Source organism: Polypterus senegalus, chromosome 3 (genome assembly GCF_016835505.1).
Source record: "Polypterus senegalus isolate Bchr_013 chromosome 3, ASM1683550v1, whole genome shotgun sequence".
Lineage (NCBI taxonomy): Eukaryota > Metazoa > Chordata > Cladistia > Polypteriformes > Polypteridae > Polypterus > Polypterus senegalus.
In genome coordinates, this window is record NC_053156.1 from 10869946 (window position 1) to 10887521 (window position 17576).

General features: G+C 43.8%; 1 protein-coding gene across 4 annotated transcripts in view; it reads left to right on the plus strand.

The window, feature by feature from the left end:
* The window catches only part of LOC120524818 (probable E3 ubiquitin-protein ligase DTX3), a 46657-nt gene that overhangs the window by 22725 nt on the left and 6356 nt on the right, over positions 1 to 17576 (plus strand). For all 4 annotated transcript variants that reach the window (XM_039746581.1, XM_039746580.1, XM_039746583.1 and 1 more), the window contains one exon: positions 2366 to 3120. In XM_039746581.1, coding sequence (XP_039602515.1) covers positions 2366 to 3120 — 755 coding nt within the window. The remainder of the gene's footprint in view (positions 1 to 2365; positions 3121 to 17576) is intronic.

The window sequence follows — 17576 nt, forward strand, 5'->3', positions numbered from 1 at the left end:
TGGTCTTAAACTTTTGATCGGGACTGTATATATATATATATATATATATATATATATATATATATATATATATATATATATATATATATCCAGCCATCCATTATCCAACCCGTTATATCCTAACTACAGGGTCACAGGGGTCTGCTGGAGCCAATCCCGGCCAACACAGGGCGCAAGGCAGGAACCAAACCACGGGCAGGGTGGCACCGCAGGGCACACACACACACCAAGCACACACAAGGGACAATTTAGGATTGCCAATCCACCTGACCTGCAACCTTGTGAAGATCCAACCATGCAAAATAGGATTTTTTGCCATTTTTCAAGTGGTCTTAAACTTTTGATCGGGACTGTATATATATATATATATATATATATATATATATATATATATATATATATATATCCAGCCATCCATTATCCAACCCGTTATATCCTAACTACAGGGTCACAGGGGTCTGCTGGAGCCAATCCCGGCCAACACAGGGCGCAAGGCAGGAACCAAACCACGGGCAGGGTGGCACCGCAGGGCACACACACACACCAAGCACACACAAGGGACAATTTAGGATTGCCAATCCACCTGACCTGCAACCTTGTGAAGATCCAACCATGCAAAATAGGATTTTTTGCCATTTTTCAAGTGGTCTTAAACTTTTGATCGGGACTGTATATATATATATATATATATATATATATATATATATATATATAATACACACACACAAAGAGACGAGGGAGGAAAAGGTTTGGGGGATCCACCCTGTATACTGATAAGAAAGAGCAAATAATGCAACAAGTGGTCACAAAAGACTAATTAAGGACCAAAGGTTCGGGGCTTTTATAGTGGCCATGCAGGAAGAGGTGGGTCCGTGTTCAGGATGGCAGAAGTGAGGCCTGTAGTTGGGATATAGCAGGTTGGATAATTGAAATGGATGGATGGATAAAAGTAAGATCCGATGGCCGGGGGGACAGAAAAGAAACAAAACTCCAGACGGCTGGAGAAAAAGATCAAATAAAATCTGCAGGGGGTCCCAAGGCCACGAGACCACCCAGCCAGCCCCCTCTGGGCATTCTACTTAACATAAATGACCTCACAATCAGTCCTCATGGTATTCAGGGTTCTCATGGAAGAGCTTGATGATGACGGTCATGTGCCATCGATGGAGGGACATCACGGTGCCCTGATCAGGTGGTGATGGTGCAGATCAACACCACAGAAAACTGGAAAAAGAACAGAAGAGGGGTTAATATGGAGTGTGGAGCCACAAAAAAAACGATAATTCAATGCAGATACTGAATATGAAGATTAAACTCTTGAGAAAGCCATGTTACAATACTAGGGTTGTAGCAGTTCGCTTAAAGTGCTCCACCGTATCAGCCTGGCGACTTTCAATCAGTAAACTCGTATTGCAGATTTTAGACTCGTGACAGCAGAAGGCCGCCCGCCCGCCCGCCTCACCACTTTTTTGAAGTTTTTAGCTCTCGGAATTCTAAGCAGACTCTCATTTGAAGATCCGAGGTTACGACTTGGAGTGTAAGGTGAGAGGCATTCTGGGATATCGGATGCAGCAGATGATTGCAGGCTTTGTAAACCTTTTGTCCATCGAACCCTAACCAGGGCGGTGGTGACGTTTCTGTATTGAGTTACCGTATATAGTCGCATAGAACTCGTGTCCCAAAACCCCAAAAAATTCATCGTAAAATCAGACCCCGATTTATACGCCCGTTCAAAAATACGACACTTTAATTTTGATTTTTCGTCGTCTTGCCTCCTCCTCCAATCTCGCTCAAGGTTCTTGGACGCATCGAATTTTGCTGCAGCAGCGCAGATACCGATTTCTTTCGCCACTTCAGTGATCCTTTAATTTAAAACCAGGTTCTTGTTTTGTTCTCATGGTAGATAAGAGATGCTCTTACCATAAAGGTGTATGAGGGTGCGAGATACCGAAAACACTAAACGGTGCAAACATGGCTTCAGAATAGTGCGGGTATCACTGTGTGGTCACGTGGGCACAATACATAGAAAACAAAAGGCCGTGCGCCCCGTGGTTACTCTCTCAGGTGGGCATTAGCATATCGTAATCTCTTGGACCAATAGCGGGAGTTTTCCACATTCGACTTATACGACCGACGTTATACTTAAAATCATATCCGCGGGAGAACGTACATGCGAGTAGATACGTAGGTGTTACACTGTAATATCGAGTGTGTTTTATATTAGCTTGAGAGCGAGAGCAGGCTGCTGATGCCAACGCCGATCATCCTGAATGTCTTGCCTGTGGTGCCTGGCAGCACAACTCTGTTAAACACTCAGAGGCTCGGACCCTCGCTGAAATTTCCTTTTTTTCTTCTTCTTTTCCAGTGTCGTCTTCCGCTATGAGTGTCCGAATGGGGAAGGTGAGCGACGAGCTCTTGCTTTCTCAGCCCCTGTGGGAGTACCTAATGGCAGAGCCACGCCGCATGGCGGAGTTCCAGAAGAAGCACGGGGTGTGTGCCGAACGCCTCCAAGACACTCAGGGCAGGTGCACCATCCGATTGCAGCTGGCCGAGGGCACCGGCGCCGTCACGACCGCAATGCGTAAAGCCTTCATGTCTCTGTGCCGGGCAGCACACAAAGACATGACCAAGGAGACGGAACCGGGCAGGAAGCGCTCCCTGCGGCAGGCGCTGCAGTGTGTGGCGGGCAACGTGGCAGATGAGCCGTGCTCGCGCAAGTCACAGAGGCAGAGGCTCCAGTCTGCGAACATGGAGGCGCCAGAGGCCGGGAAGCAGGGCGACCCAGGGGTGGCAGTCGAGGCCGACTTCAGAGCCACAGGCAGCCCGGCTAACTACGAGGCGGACGGCGAGGACCCGAGCTGCTCCATCTGCATGGGAGAGATGGTGGAGAGGGAGACGCTAGACAAGTGTGGCCATTCCTTCTGCAAGGAGTGCCTGAAGCAAGCCTTCCAGGTCAAGCGGGCCTGTCCGGTGTGCCGGCTGGTCTATGGGAAGCTGATTGGCAATCAGCCCGTCAATGGGACAATGATGGTGGAGAGGTACCCCGATCTGGAGCTGCCGGGATACGAGGGACACGGCTGCATCTGCATTGTTTACAGCTTTCCACCTGGAATTCAGGGGGTGAGTAGAGGTGCCCTGTGGTGCTGTGTGGCATCCCTCATTCTGAATTGCTCTCGGCGTGCGGTGGGTTTTCGGAACGGCTTTGGAGGACGCCGGCACTGGCACACAATACGATACACGATACCGTTTATGTTTGTAGATTCCAAAATCACACAAGGAGGGCCGCAATGGTCTTTAACAGGCCCTGCTTTTTGACAGCCAAAAAGAAGACAAGGGAAAATTCCCAAAAATAGGGATAAAAGGGAAGAAACTGCGGGAAAAGGCAGTTCAAAGAGAGACCCCTTTTCAGGTAGGTTGGGTATGCAGTGGGTATCAAAGAGAAGGGGGTCAGTACACCACAATACACAGAACAGAACACAAGTCCCCCTCAATACAATACAATAGTACAATAGAAATATTACAAGAACAGAGCAGAATTCAACAGTAGATGATACCACGCTAGGATTTGGATTGGTTCAGAGTCCTGGAGACCTCGGCCATCAAGCCACACCCCCTATTGGCCATTCCACAGCCGAGTCAGCACTGGGCCAGCCAATCCAATGAAAGGACCCCTCTACTTGACGATTCCTGCGATCCTCCATCAGAGCTGACTTTACCTTAAGCAGGCAAAACAACTTGGCAGGTGGACCTTGGCACCAAGTGGCACATTTGAGTACCAAGAAGTAGGGATGCACGAAATGAAATGCTTGGCGAAGGCGAATACAACGCGTGTTTCGCATTTTTTCTATTTATTTTGTCAGTTTTTCACCATTACAATAATTAAATAGTAAAATTTGCTTTTTACTATTTTGTGTTGCTTTTCAGAGAAATAAATCAAATAACAAAAATACAATTTCAAAATATTTATTTAACACTGAACATTTTTTTAACATTCCAGCAGATATTATACAAACAAAGCACAATATAACTTAAAATAAATAAATTAGTAAAATAAAAAAATATTTTTATTTGGCCATCTTTGAAGCCCCCCTTCTTGAATAGCCTATGTTAGGCCTATAACTGACTGCTGAAAGAATGTAACTCTGTATGTCTACAACAACAAATGTGCATTGAATAGTGCAAAAATGTGGATGAACCCACAACAAATGAATAACTGTCCTAGACATAAGCCTACTTAGCCTACTTCTTCAGGAAAAGTGGCAGGTTCTTCTTTATGAAAAGTAGCTTCTCTGCTTTCTCACATGAAAGTCGGTTCCTCTTCTCATCGATGACATGAGATGCAGCACTAAACAGTCTCTCGCTGTCGGTGCTTGTGCATGGAGCAGACAAGTACCTGCAGAATAGTTGAAATTTTATTGCAGTTTTCTGACAGTTGCTCATTTCAAAACGAACAATGTCTTCAAGATAATGAAATGGTTGAAACCCAGTGTAGGCCTACTATTTTACTACACTGAAAATAGTTACATTTTCACAAAATACATAATATAAAATATAGGTAGTAACACTTTACAATGTTTCCTTTTGTTAACATTATTGCATTAACTAACAATGAGCAATACATTTGTTATGGTATTTATTAATCTTCGTTAATGTAAGATAATAAAAATATTTAGTTCATGTTAGTATAAGTGCATTAACAATTTTAACAAATAGGCCTACCACTTTTGATACTTTTTAATTCAAAAATTACTGTAAATACTGTATTAGTAAATGTTAACATTAAGATTAATAAATGCTTTTAATAAGGGTTTTTCATTGTTAGTTAATGTTAAAAATAGAAACTACTTATAAAGTGTTACCATAATCCAAAATATAAATAAAATCTTAAATTAATTTCCCATAGAAGTAGCCTACCTGCGTGCCATCTGCGCCAGGTCGGAAAGCGGCCTTGATTGGTCCTCCAAAATTCGAGAGGGTTATTGCTCCTGGGGATGGGGACTTCTGAGAGATAACCATCTAACTGTTGAGCGGTTGAGCTTGTCCTCTGTCTTGCAAATGGGTTATTCTCTTGGAGGATCTCATCGAACATGTCAGACAGCGAGACTGTGCGCGGCTCATCTGTAGTACGAGCCCGTTTACTCTCTGCGCTGTTTTCATCTCCTGCGCTGTGCATCACCTGACCGTCTCCATCACCTAGCGGCTTTCCCAAATCCAACTCGGCCTGGATCATTTCTCGTGTGCGCAGCTTTTTCCCCACATCCAAGTAATGATCTTTATATCGTGGATCAAGCACAGTCGCGATGCAGTACAGGGGTTCTGAGTCCGCCTGACTAAATCGTGTGCTGACAGCTTCCAAGAGCGCACTTTTAGTTGTTTTAACTCCGTGGTCTGTTTCAGCCTCTTTGTTTAAAAGACGCTTTAGTGCTGCAAGTAAAGGTATGACGTCTGCCACAGATGCATCAGATGAGCTTATCTCTTTTGTTATCTGCTCAAAGGGGGCGAGAAGAGAGAGAACGTTCTCGATTAACACCCACTGGTATGCGGTGAATGTCGCGGGCAGGTCATGATCTGCTATGTATGTAGCCAAGACTCGCTTTTGCGCAAAAAGGCTTTCCAGCATATACCTGTAATATGTACTGTTCCACCTTGGGCTCACATCTTGTTGGAAACGATTTTGTGGCGTTCGAACTGTTCTTGGATAGATTGTAGCGCGCATAGGCAAGGGTGAATGTTTAAAATGGCCAACAATTTTCCTGCCTATCACTATCACATCTGCTATACTGCGCTGACTCAACAATCCCTCGTTGACCGCCTGTTGAATTGTGTGTGCCATACACGTATGCCTTTCAGATCACTATCTTCCATGGCTTTAGCCATATTTCTTGCGTTGTCACTGACTACCGCATGCACTTTAGATCGGTCGATACGCCAAGTGTCAAACATGTTGGCGAACGCCGGATATGGCTACAGCTGTATGGGACCCTCTAAACTCTTGTGAGTGAAGCACAATCTTTTGTAGCTTGAAATCTGTGTCGATCCACTGCGCAGTTAAACTCAGCATACTGGTGGGGCTCACATCCGAGCTCCAAATATCAGTCGTGAAGCTGAGGGCTGCAATATCTGTAGCCAAGAGCTCATGGACGTGAGTTGAAACGACGTTATACATCTCAGGTAAGCACACGTCTGAGAAATGCCGTCTACTAGGCATGGTGTAACGGGCTCAATATGGTCTATAAGCCTGCGAAATCCAACATCCTCTACAACAGAGAATGGTTGATCATCCAATGCGATGAATTCCATTATCCTTTTAGTAATACCTTTAGCTTTGGCACTGTCATTGGCAAACTTTTTTGCCTTTTCTAAGAAGTCAGCCACAGATGGAGTGGGTGTCTTAGGACTGGGAGTAGCTACTTTCCTTTTCGCTGCTGCTGTTTCCGTAGCCGCCCGTGTCTTTCTCGTACTCTGCATGATGTTCGGGTTTCTTGATTTTAAGTGATAAATTAAACTTGAAGTGCTGTACGTTTTGCAGATGTACCCCTCTGGACAATTCAGCAGAACAGTGTCTGCAAACGGCCGTTTTTGCCTCTTTCTCTGACGCTTTAAAGTGCTTCCACACTGCTGACATTTTTGCTGCATAAAGCGCCTCTCACTCTACGCTGGTTACTATTTGATCGCTTCATTAAAAGCGTCATTGTTCGCAAAATTTATTCGTCCTTTTACTTATTCGGCCGAACACGAAAGTGCTTTTATTGGCTATTTTCGCCGAATAATTTCGGTTGCCGAACATTCGTGCATCCCTACCAAGAAGAGAAACAGAATAGGTGAGAGTTAGTAACAAATTCTAACTGTCATGTGACTTATATTTTAGTTCTAATGACAGTCCATACAGTTAATCAGCAGCTCTAGTCAGGGTGTGCTAAACTGAAGTGGTGAGTCTTCAGCTGGGATTTAAATGCTGAGACCGAAGGGGCATCTCTTATAGTGGCAGGCAGACCACTCCACAGTTTAGGGGTCCTGTAACTAAAAGCTCAACTTGCCCCTGTTATTTTATTAATCCTTGGAATTAAAAGTAGACCGGCATCTTGAGATCTTAATGGGCGCTCAGGTTTGTAAGTCATGATCAACTGTGACTGTGGTGCTCTGTGATTGGACAGGGTTTTCATTGTTGCACAGCAGGGGTCCTCAGACTCGGCCACAGTGGTTTGCTAGTTTTGGTTCCACATTAGAAGCCAGTCGTTTCATTTTATGCCCCTTTAATGCTGTCTTACTTGTTCAGCGGGCGTTTTTTATGTGTTGTGAATTTCGTTTTCCTAACTAAAGTGGGTGACGGCAGCAGTCTTGTTTTTCAGGGGTTCCTTGTTTTCGAAGCCAGCTTGGTGATGCCAACGCACAATTCTGCGTGCGGGTTGCTGTTGTGCCACTTTAAAATGTTGGCTGTGTGGTATTTCGAAAACGTCATTGATGGTGGGGGATTGTAATGAACTTGTGAGTTGAGGTTTATGGTTTGCAACTGTTGATACCCTACAGATTATCAAAAAACAGGGTTACGGAGGGGGGCTTTGGGGCAGCAACACCAAAGCTGCTTTATCACACCGCAGCGTTTCTGGTAGTGATAGTGAATTAGGCGTATTGTTTAGGTTTGGTCCTGATTACGCCGTGCATAGAATTTACATTAAAACATGGCATAAGCACAAAAGCGGAAATGTGCGTATGCACAAAAAAATCCAGATGCATAAATCTGTGCATACGCCAACTTCCACGTTCTTATGCTCCATTAATCCCGGTCAGCGTGAAACGTAATGCACGTACACGCGCCTGCTGTCCCGCCCCAACTCCTCCCAGAATTACACCTCTTTGAATATGCAAATCCGTATAAATAGCCCTTAAACCCAGCGTTCTCTGAAAAAACAACGGCAAAAGTATGGGGAGAAAATAGAAGAATTTCAGCGAATACCAAGTGGAGGCAAAGAAAAATTATACTATTTGTTGGTTTAAAAAGTGATATAAACAACAAAAGGAAGTTGATCGAGTGACATAGCGTGTCGGAGAAACTCGAAAGCTCAAGTTCACAAAGTCGCACAGTCCCCGAAATAAAAAAGAAGTCAGATATCAAAGTCGCCGTGAAAAGGCGAGTCGTAGCCCACCTGAGTGTCGTATGAAAGCTTATTTGGGTACAGAGAGAAAAAAAATAGAGACACAGTTGGGGAAAAAAGCACGAAATGTCAACTTTAATCTCGAAAGTTCCACTTTAATCGCATAGTTTATTTTGTCATTAAAGTAGAACATCACAAACTTCATCTTAAAATCGTTTAATTTACTAGTTTCTCAAATCCCATCGTAACTGCAGTAGCACGTTAAATGTTTTGTTTTGTATTCTTCTATGTGTGAATCACTACGTGCTTCTTAAACCGGCTCTCTTCCTCTGACAGGACACACAATCCATTACATTTGTGATATTACAGCTCTCTGAATAATTAAAATACTGAGATGTGTACGTGATATGAATTTCATGATGATGGAGTTAAATCATTTTATTAAACACGGGCACACGGTGGCGCAGTGATTGCTCACGTCTCACGTAAGATGCTTGCTGCGCCGTGTGCGACCTTCGATGAAATAATTACTGCAGCAGTCCTGTCTCTTTCAAACGTCCTAACCTCCAATTCCTGTCCTTACTTTTCTTTCTCCAGATACCCAATCGCCACACAATCAGCCCTGTAATAGACGTTACGCCATCTGTAAGCTTACAACGACGATTCTTCAAAACATTTAAGGATCATTAAAATATCTTCATAGTACGTGTTTAATTATTCTGTCCATCTATCCTTCCAGTGTCGCATCAGCCCCAGCAAGAATACAGCGCGAGGCAGGAACAATCACTGAACGGGGCGCCAGCTCCTCACTAGCGCTGTCCACCGTGTCCGCACATGTTTAATTATTAACAATAGAGATTATTTAAATGATGTTAGCATTTTATCTCTATAATGTAATCAGCATACTTTACTGCATTTCATCTTAAAAATGATATCAAGAGCTCCAAGAAGATAGCACTTGGAAATCTAAATTGACTCAGAAGCCAGTCGTCGTCGTCTGTAAATACACGCTTTATAAAGTGGCGCAGGTTGTGTGATATTATTACTGTGTCACACGTTTCCAGTGAGGTGATTGTACTTAGAAGTCCTAACAGGTCTACAAGGAGCACTTGATGGACTGACTGAGTGCGTTTAGAGCTCTTGGGATGAAACTGTTTGTGAACCGCGAGGTCCGTACAGGAAAGACTCTGAAGTGTCTGCAGTATGAGAGCAGTTCAAGTAGACTGTGCGCATGGCTGAGGCAGCGTGTGCTTGATGCTGTATCCCGATAATCCGATCATCTGCTGTAGAGCTGTGATTCACACTCCTCTCCAGTGGGTTAAAATACTCTGAGTGGTGCAGTGAGAGTAACAACGCAAACGCAGTTATGGTATTTAGAATAGTTTGGCCGTTCGGTGCACCATTATATGGTTATAGGTTGGTTACAATCAGATACCTTAAACTAATAAACAATATGCGGTTAATTTCAGGTTATTTGATAAAGCCACGTCAGGGATGTGAATCTAAAAACTAAGGGGAAACCTCCCAGGAACTGTAGCACTGCTTTGACACTGGCTGGCACCAGTTCGGATAACCGAGCAGAGAACTTGCGTACACCAGGGATTGAGCTGGCGTGAAAATGTGCGCAGCTTTACGCCAAGTTTAGTTTTTATACATCGCATTGTGGGCGTGGAAACGGGCGTATGCAACTTTTTGTGTGTACTCATTGTTTAATATGCGAGGCCCCTGGAGTGTCCCAAAACATACTCAAAATGCCCACTAGAGGGGGAAATAACTGCCAAACCCTGACAAGTTACAAAAGAGAGTAATGAAGAATTTTAATAAAGGTTTATTTTTCGTAAAGCACTATGAACTAAACATCAGGGCAAAAAAGGCAAAGTCTTCAAAATCATCAATTCGAGGCAATCCGAGTCCCAGTATGAAATCCCAGAGGCGTGGAGCAAGAGAGTCACAAAAAAGACCGAAAACCCGAGCACATTCACAATGAACTGCAAGGGACTGCAAGTTTACCTCTGACTTTGCTGGACAGTCCCCTGTAGTGATGCCCACTGTGCCACTGTGGGTCCACCCCACGCACCTTCTTCACATTTGGGAGCCTCTCCAACCCAACACCGTCAATAGTTCTGACCGAATGAGCTGACAGATGGGGACAAATCTCACATGGAGCCAAGGGGATGGTGTATAAAGTCTTCTGTGCTTTGATTAAAAAGAATCAAAACCAAAATCTGTGTCCACAGTGCGGCGCTTTAAAAACATCCATAAATGAAATAATCCATAAAAACACGTTGAATAGTGAAGGATCAAAAACACAATAAAGAAAACCCATTCAAAGCAGAGGTTAACGTGGCAGTCAGTGGCTCCTTCCGATGCCAGCCCACCTCCTCCTTCGTCTCCCCGGCTCACCCATAACTGATGCAGTTGGCAGAGACTCGGCAGCCATGATCTTCATTCCCCCCCGGACCCCCTCCTCACAGCTCCAGCCAGACCACCTGAGGACGGCACTCCTCCTGCCAACCTTCACGCACCCGCAGTTGTACCTCGGATCCCTGGGGAGGTCATCTGCCCTGCTCGCCCCCACTCCACGCCAATGATCAGTGGGGCAAACCAACCTCCGCCTGTTCATACTGCATGTCCCCTCTAGGTGACCAGATTGTCCCGCCCGACAGTGCTGGGCCAGCCAATCAGATGAAAGGACCCTTCTAGCCGATGACTCCTGTGCTCTTTTATCCGAGATGACTTTTTCCATAGGCAGGCAAACAGCTTGGCGGTAGAGCAGTGGCACCTGTTACACCTCCAGTGCCCGGTAGTGTTATTTCACCCTCAAAGCTCACACAAGTCTTTCTGAATTTAACATCTAATGTGATCAAAGTGGCACAAATGCCAGCCTCTGTGTGTGTTTTGCATTTTATTTATTTTGGTAACAAGTACAATTCCTGCACTCGTGTGTTGAAATTCTCCTGCATGAACTCAAAAGTATTTCCAAACGTGTGCTGTTCTTGTTTTCAAGGCGTGTCGATGTGGCGGGAGCCTTTTTGTTTTTTTTTCTTAAGTTATTTTTGTGCCTTCTGCACTAATTTGTCTTATTTGTGGTCACACTTGAGTGCGGTCCTGACTTCCATTCTTCTACTACTGATACCATAGATAAGCTTACACTGTTATATGTGGTCCACCAGGGGGCGTACCGCTCCCTCAGCCCCGACCCAGACAGGCTGAGGTACGAGTTCAGTACACGCAGGGCTCCCCACTACACAGCACCAGCGTATAAATACACTCTGTCTGTCTGTCTGTCTGTCTGTCTGTCTGTCTGTCTGTCTGTCTCGCTCGTTGCTGGCGAGGCGGCTCCTTTTTTGGGCAGGAGTGTTGTACTCCGATCCAGGAGGGCCGCAGTGGCTGCAGGTTTTCATTCTAACCATCTTCTTCATTAGTGACCAGTTTTTGCCGCTAATTGACTTCTTTTGCCTTTGTTTTAATTAACTTGACTCAGACCCCTTAGTTCTTTCTTTTTCTTTAATGAGGATTTAATGAGACACAAAACAAGCCGCCACATCACCAGCTTAACCACGTTATCTGAACATAAAGAAAGGTGAGGGCCTCAGTAAGGTTGATCTGTCAGGTCACCAAAACATCTTGACGGTGTTCTTAGGGGGGAAAAAAAGAAAGAAAATCAACAGTTCTGGAAATGTCTGCTGTGGCAGAATGAGGGCAGCAACAAGCCGTGCAATTAAATAACGGGTTTAATTAACAGCAAGAATCGGCTTCTCATTAAGAAACTGGTTGGAGTGAAATTGGCAGGAGTTTGAAGCCCCAGTTTAGCTGGTCATCTGTCGGCTCGTTTCACTTCTCATTTCTGTTTGGCTGCCATTTAATGAAGAAAAGAATGAGTTCAGAGCAAGGTTATTATACAGTGAGGTGTGAAAAACTATTTGCCCCCTTCCTGATTTCTTATTCTTTTGCATGTTTGTCACACAAAATGTTTCTGATCATCAAACACATTTAACCATTAGTCAAATATAACACAAGTAAACACAAAATGCAGTTTTTAAATGATGGTTTTGATTATTTAGGGAGAAAAAAAATCCAAACCTCCCTGTGTGAAAAAGTAACTGCCCCTTGTTAAAAAATCACCTAACTGTGGTGTATCACACCTGAGTTCAATTTCCTGATTTCTGCCACACCTGTTTCAATCAAGAAATCACTTCAATAGGAGCTGCCTGACACAGAGAAGTAGACCAAAAGCACCTCAAAAGCTAGACATCATGCCAAGATCCAAAGAAATTCAGGAACAAATGAGAACACAAGAAACTGAGATCTATCAGTCTGGTAAAGGTTATAAAGCCATTTCTAAATCTTTGGGACTCCAGCGAACCACAGTGAGAGCCATTATCCACAAATGGCAAAACATGGAACAGTGGTGAACCTTCCCAGGAGTGGCCGCCAACCAAAATGACCCCAAGAGCGCAGAGACGACTCATCCGAGAGGTCACAAAAGACCCCAGGACAACGTCTAAAGAACTGCAGGCCTCACTTCCCTCAATTAAGGTCAGTGTTCACGACTCCACCATAAGAAAGAGACTGGCCTGCAAAACGGCCTGCATGGCAGATTTCCAAGACGCAAACCACTGTTAAGCAAAAGAACATTAGGGCTCGTCTCAATTTTGCTAAGAAACATCTCAGTGATTGCCAAGACTTTTGGGAAAATACCTTGTGGACTGATGAGACAAAAGTTGAACTTTTGGAAGGCAAATGTCCCAATACATCTGGCGTAAAAGGAACACAGCATTTCAGAAAAAGAACATCATACCAACAGTAAAATATGGTGGTGGTAGTGTGATGGTCTGGGGTTGTTTTGCTGCTTCAGGACCTGGAAGGCTTGCTGTGATAGATGGAACCATGAATTCTACTGTCTACCAAAAATCCTGAAGGAGAATGTCCGCCATCTGTTCGTCAACTCAAGCTGAAGCGATCTTGGGTGCTGCAACAGGACAATGACCCAAAACACACCAGCAAATCCACCTCTGATTGGCTGAAGAAAAACAAAATGAAGACTTTGGAGTGGCCTAGTCAAAGTCCTGACCTGAATCCAATTGAGATGCTATGGCATGACCTTAAAAAGGCGCTTCATGCTAGAAAACCCTCAAATAAAGCTGAATTACAACAATTCTGCAAAGATGAGTGGGCCAAAATTCCTCCAGAGCTGTAAAGACTCATTGCAAGTTATCAAACGCTTGATTGCAGTTATTGCTGCTAAGGGTGGCCCAACCAGTTATTAGGTTCAGGGGGCAATTACTTTTTCACACAGGGAGGTTTGGATTTTTTTTCTCCCTAAATAATAAAAAGCATCATTTAAAAACTGCATTTTGTGTTTACTTGTGTTATATTTGACTAATGGTTAAATGTGTTTGATGATCAGAAACATTTTGTGTGACAAACATGCAAAAGAATAAGAAATCAGGAAGGGGGCAAATAGTTTTTCACACCACTGTAGTTTTGCCTTTTTATATTAGTTTTTATTTCTATATTTTTTCTGACCTTACTTGGAAATTCAGTTTAGTTTTAGTTTTCCTTCATCATGTATTTTTAGTTTAGTTTTTATTTCACAAAGTCATTTCTATTTTATTTTTATATATATTAGTTTCAGTTTTAGTAATTATGGCATGGAGCTCCTAGTTTTGTGTCACAATCGGACAGAACTGCACACTTAACAGAGTTTAATGTTAGTGAGAGCTTACTACACTGCCTGGTTTACTATCTGGTTTTGTTTTTGTCTGATAAAAATAAGCATAATCAAAACTAGACACTGAATATGAACGATTTTACACAATTTTATAATTTTTAAAATCGGAAGAACAGGACTCTTAGGCTTGAGTCAGTGTGCAGACCCCACCTGGCTGTATTGAGGGAAACAAAGAACAAGCAGCATGTAGTGTCGCGGTTAGGGGTGGCGAGTCTTGAATAGCCCACCATGTGATCAGTAAACCCATGATGAACAGCGCAGGAGCAGGTAATAAGAGTACGGCCTGGCACAAAACGACAGAGACAGCGTCTGAGATTAAGAACAACATTATCTAAACCTGTTTATCCAGAGCAGGATTGCAGGAAACGTGGAGCCTACCGCAGCAGGTTTGGATGCAAGGCAGGAAAAATCCCTGGTATGCAATATGTATGATAAGGCTGATGTTAAAACAAAAAAGAATATGATATTTCAACTGTCTATTTTGAGAGAGAGAGAAAAACATTGAAAAAAGGGAGACAAATATTTCAAAATATAATTCTGCTAATGAATTACTTTCACAATATCAGGTATTTTGAGTTGTGAATATGAACTAAAAAAGATAATAAATATGGAATAAATACAAAAACCCATTAGTAGTTTTTCGTCACTTGTCATACTTGTCAGACTCTACCTTTGTTTGCATTGCTTCATTGTTAAAGCAAAAGTGATTGGTCAGTAACAATATGCCAGTCTCGTATGATGACCTAGTCAGTCTCTCGACTGCCGCCGTTTTCTTTTCAAAAATCGCCAGTGGTCTCCCCTCGACTTTCTCGTATACTCCGATATGGGGGTGGATATTTGAAGAGTAAACCGCAACGATTATCCATCCATCCATCTATTTTCCAACCCGCTATATCCTAACTACAGGGTCGCGGGGTTTTGCTGGACCCAATCCCAGCCAACACAGGGCACAAGGCAGGAGCCAATCCTGGGCAGGGTGCCAACCCACCGCAGGGCACAGCCACACACCAAGCACACACTTGGGCCAATTTAGAATCGGCAGACATGCAAACTCCATGCAGGGAGGACCCGGGAAGCGAACTGTGAGGCAGCAGCGCTACCCACTGCGCCACCGTGCCGCCCGACAATGATTACATTTTTATATTATGTACATTAAGGAACCATCAACAACAAATCAAATTAATCATATATTGAACAATTATCAAAAAAGTAAAGTTGAATAAATCGGATTCTGCAGCTGTATAAATAAAAAAACATTGAGTATGTGTTGAGGTAAAAGTACCACTTCCAGGATTTGGCCCAAACGTTAATACTGATCTACAATTGTGGTGTAACGACCACATGGCGAACTTCATCCATCGTTTTTGAGTTATCGTGTTTACGCACGCACAATTCCAAACAACAGTATTGTTGGACACTGGTTCGTCTATAACGTCAAGATTCATCAAAATATCGAGGCTGAATTTTTTTCATGATTACTATACCTTCTCTGTACTTCGGATATGCGAAAGTAAAAACGATTTCTCCTGTGCGAAGTGGCAGGTGAATTGCCGTCAACAAAAAGCAGACACCTGAGAAGTAAACTGAAACGTTACTCACTCGTGATTTTTCTCTGGTAAACGTTTGGTTGAGCAGCACATTCTGATTTCATCTCTGGAATTGCATCTCGATAATCAACAAGCACAAAGAAAGGCGGCATGTAAATCGATTTCTATTTCTCACGCTTTACACACCGCCACTCGGCTCGCTCTGCCACCGCAAATGATGTGTGAACAGCCGCCGTTCACTGGATGAATACGTGCGGGCGGCTCATGATGGATGACTGAGTTAAAACTTACAAGGTTTAAAGACTTAACGGTAAGAATATTCTTTGAAAAATGAAAACTAAAAATATTTTAGTAAATTATTATTTTATTTCAGTTAGTCTTCCCAGCGACTTTAATAGTTTCGTTTAGTTTTAGTTTTTCATTTCAGTTTTGTTAATTATTTTATTTCAGTTTACGCAAATATTTCAGTTTTGATTTTAGTTTTCGTTAACTATAATAACCTTGGTTCAGAGCACTGAATCCTTACAAACAGGGCTATTAAGAAGAAGAGAAAACCAGTTAATTAGCAGTAGAAACTGGTCACTAATTAAGGAAAGGGTTAGAATGAAAACCTGCAGCCGCTGCGGCCCTCCAGGCCCGGAGTTCGACACCCCTGTTTTAGGGTGTCTCTTAACCTTCTTCCAGGTGTGGCAGAAGAGGTTCCTCCAAGGGCCCTGCAAGCACCCCCTGGCAGCACCCAGCAGGGCTGTTCCAAACTACAACTCCCAGCATGCCCTGCAGGGATCCGTGGTGCTGTAGAAAACCCATGCGGCTGCCCGTCTAGTGTCTTGGGGGGAGATAATGTCCCGAGTGTGGTCTCTTCCTCGGCCCTGTAATGCTCCTGGCCATCCCTCACACGTGTTTTCTGAACTTTGATACTGAATCCAATCTTGTGACATTCCTACTCCTACACGCTGATCGTTACCAATCGGCAAACACGGCATTAAGGAGGGAGAGGTTAGGAGCCCGCACTGATACAGCGCATTGCCGCACCCACCACACGACTATTAAGGGAATTGCAGAAAATCAAATGGGTACACAGGCGAGGCGCCGTAATGCCATGCAGGATCTTGTGCCCTTAGTTCTGGAGCACAGCCAGTTACCTTGAATGCAGGGGGTGTGGTCTCAGTGGGTTGGTCAGGTGGCAAACTGCTGTACCAGCCAGTGAAGTTCTGCAGCATTGTGATTGCATATGTATGAGGTTGATTAGCATGGCCCATATATGGAGGTTTACGAGGCGGTAACTTTTGTACAGATGTGCGTATGCCAGGTTTGACCAGCTTGGTCTTTTTTGCCACACTCATTTCTTTTTCTTTTATTTTGCCACACTCTTTCTTTCGTTTTTTTACCACACTTTTTCTTTTTGCCACACTTTTTCTTTTTTTTACCACTCTTTTTCTTTTTTGTTTTTTGCCACACTTTTTTTTTGTTTTTTTGCCACACTCATTTCTTTTTCTTTTTTTACCACACTCATTTCTTTTTTTTTGCCACACTCTTTTTTCTTTTTTGTTTTTTTGCCACACTTTTTTTTTTTTTTTTAATAACTTCCGTGTGCAGTTTTGCTCTCCGTTTTACCAGAAAGGCGGTCCGGTAGGAGAGAAGCCTTTTCAGTGTTAACACATCGACGTTCCCAAGTCTCTGCAGTATTGGCCTGTGGTGCACTCTATTAAAAGGTTTTATTAGCAGCAGGACCTCCAGAGTTGTGACGAAGCGGGACATTTGTTTCTTGTCACCCCCAGCTTGACTGACAGTCGCCGCTTTGAATGAGCGTCCTTGACGGAAGCCCCAGGGCCGTTTAGTGTAACGTGTTGCTTTGCACTTTTCACGCTTGTAGCGTACAATACATTTGGTAGTTGGTGACGATTTGGCCTTGTTGGGCTGTCGTGACAAGTCGCACGCCTTCGGGGCAGCCATCTGCATTGGTGCCATGTCATCCAAGTGATTGTCACCGTCAGTCACTGTCATCTCGTAGTTTCGAAGCATCGCTTGATTACGACGACACCGCGCCAGACACTCTTTATTTTCTCTATGGTTGTCCACTAGAGGGCAGCCCAATAGCTGAGACCCCCGCAGGCGCCTCTGTAGTGGCCGTTGGTTGAGATACGAGTTCCCCTGTAGGTCGCATCACGTGAGGTTCAAAGTGATGAAGAGGAGGCCTGACTG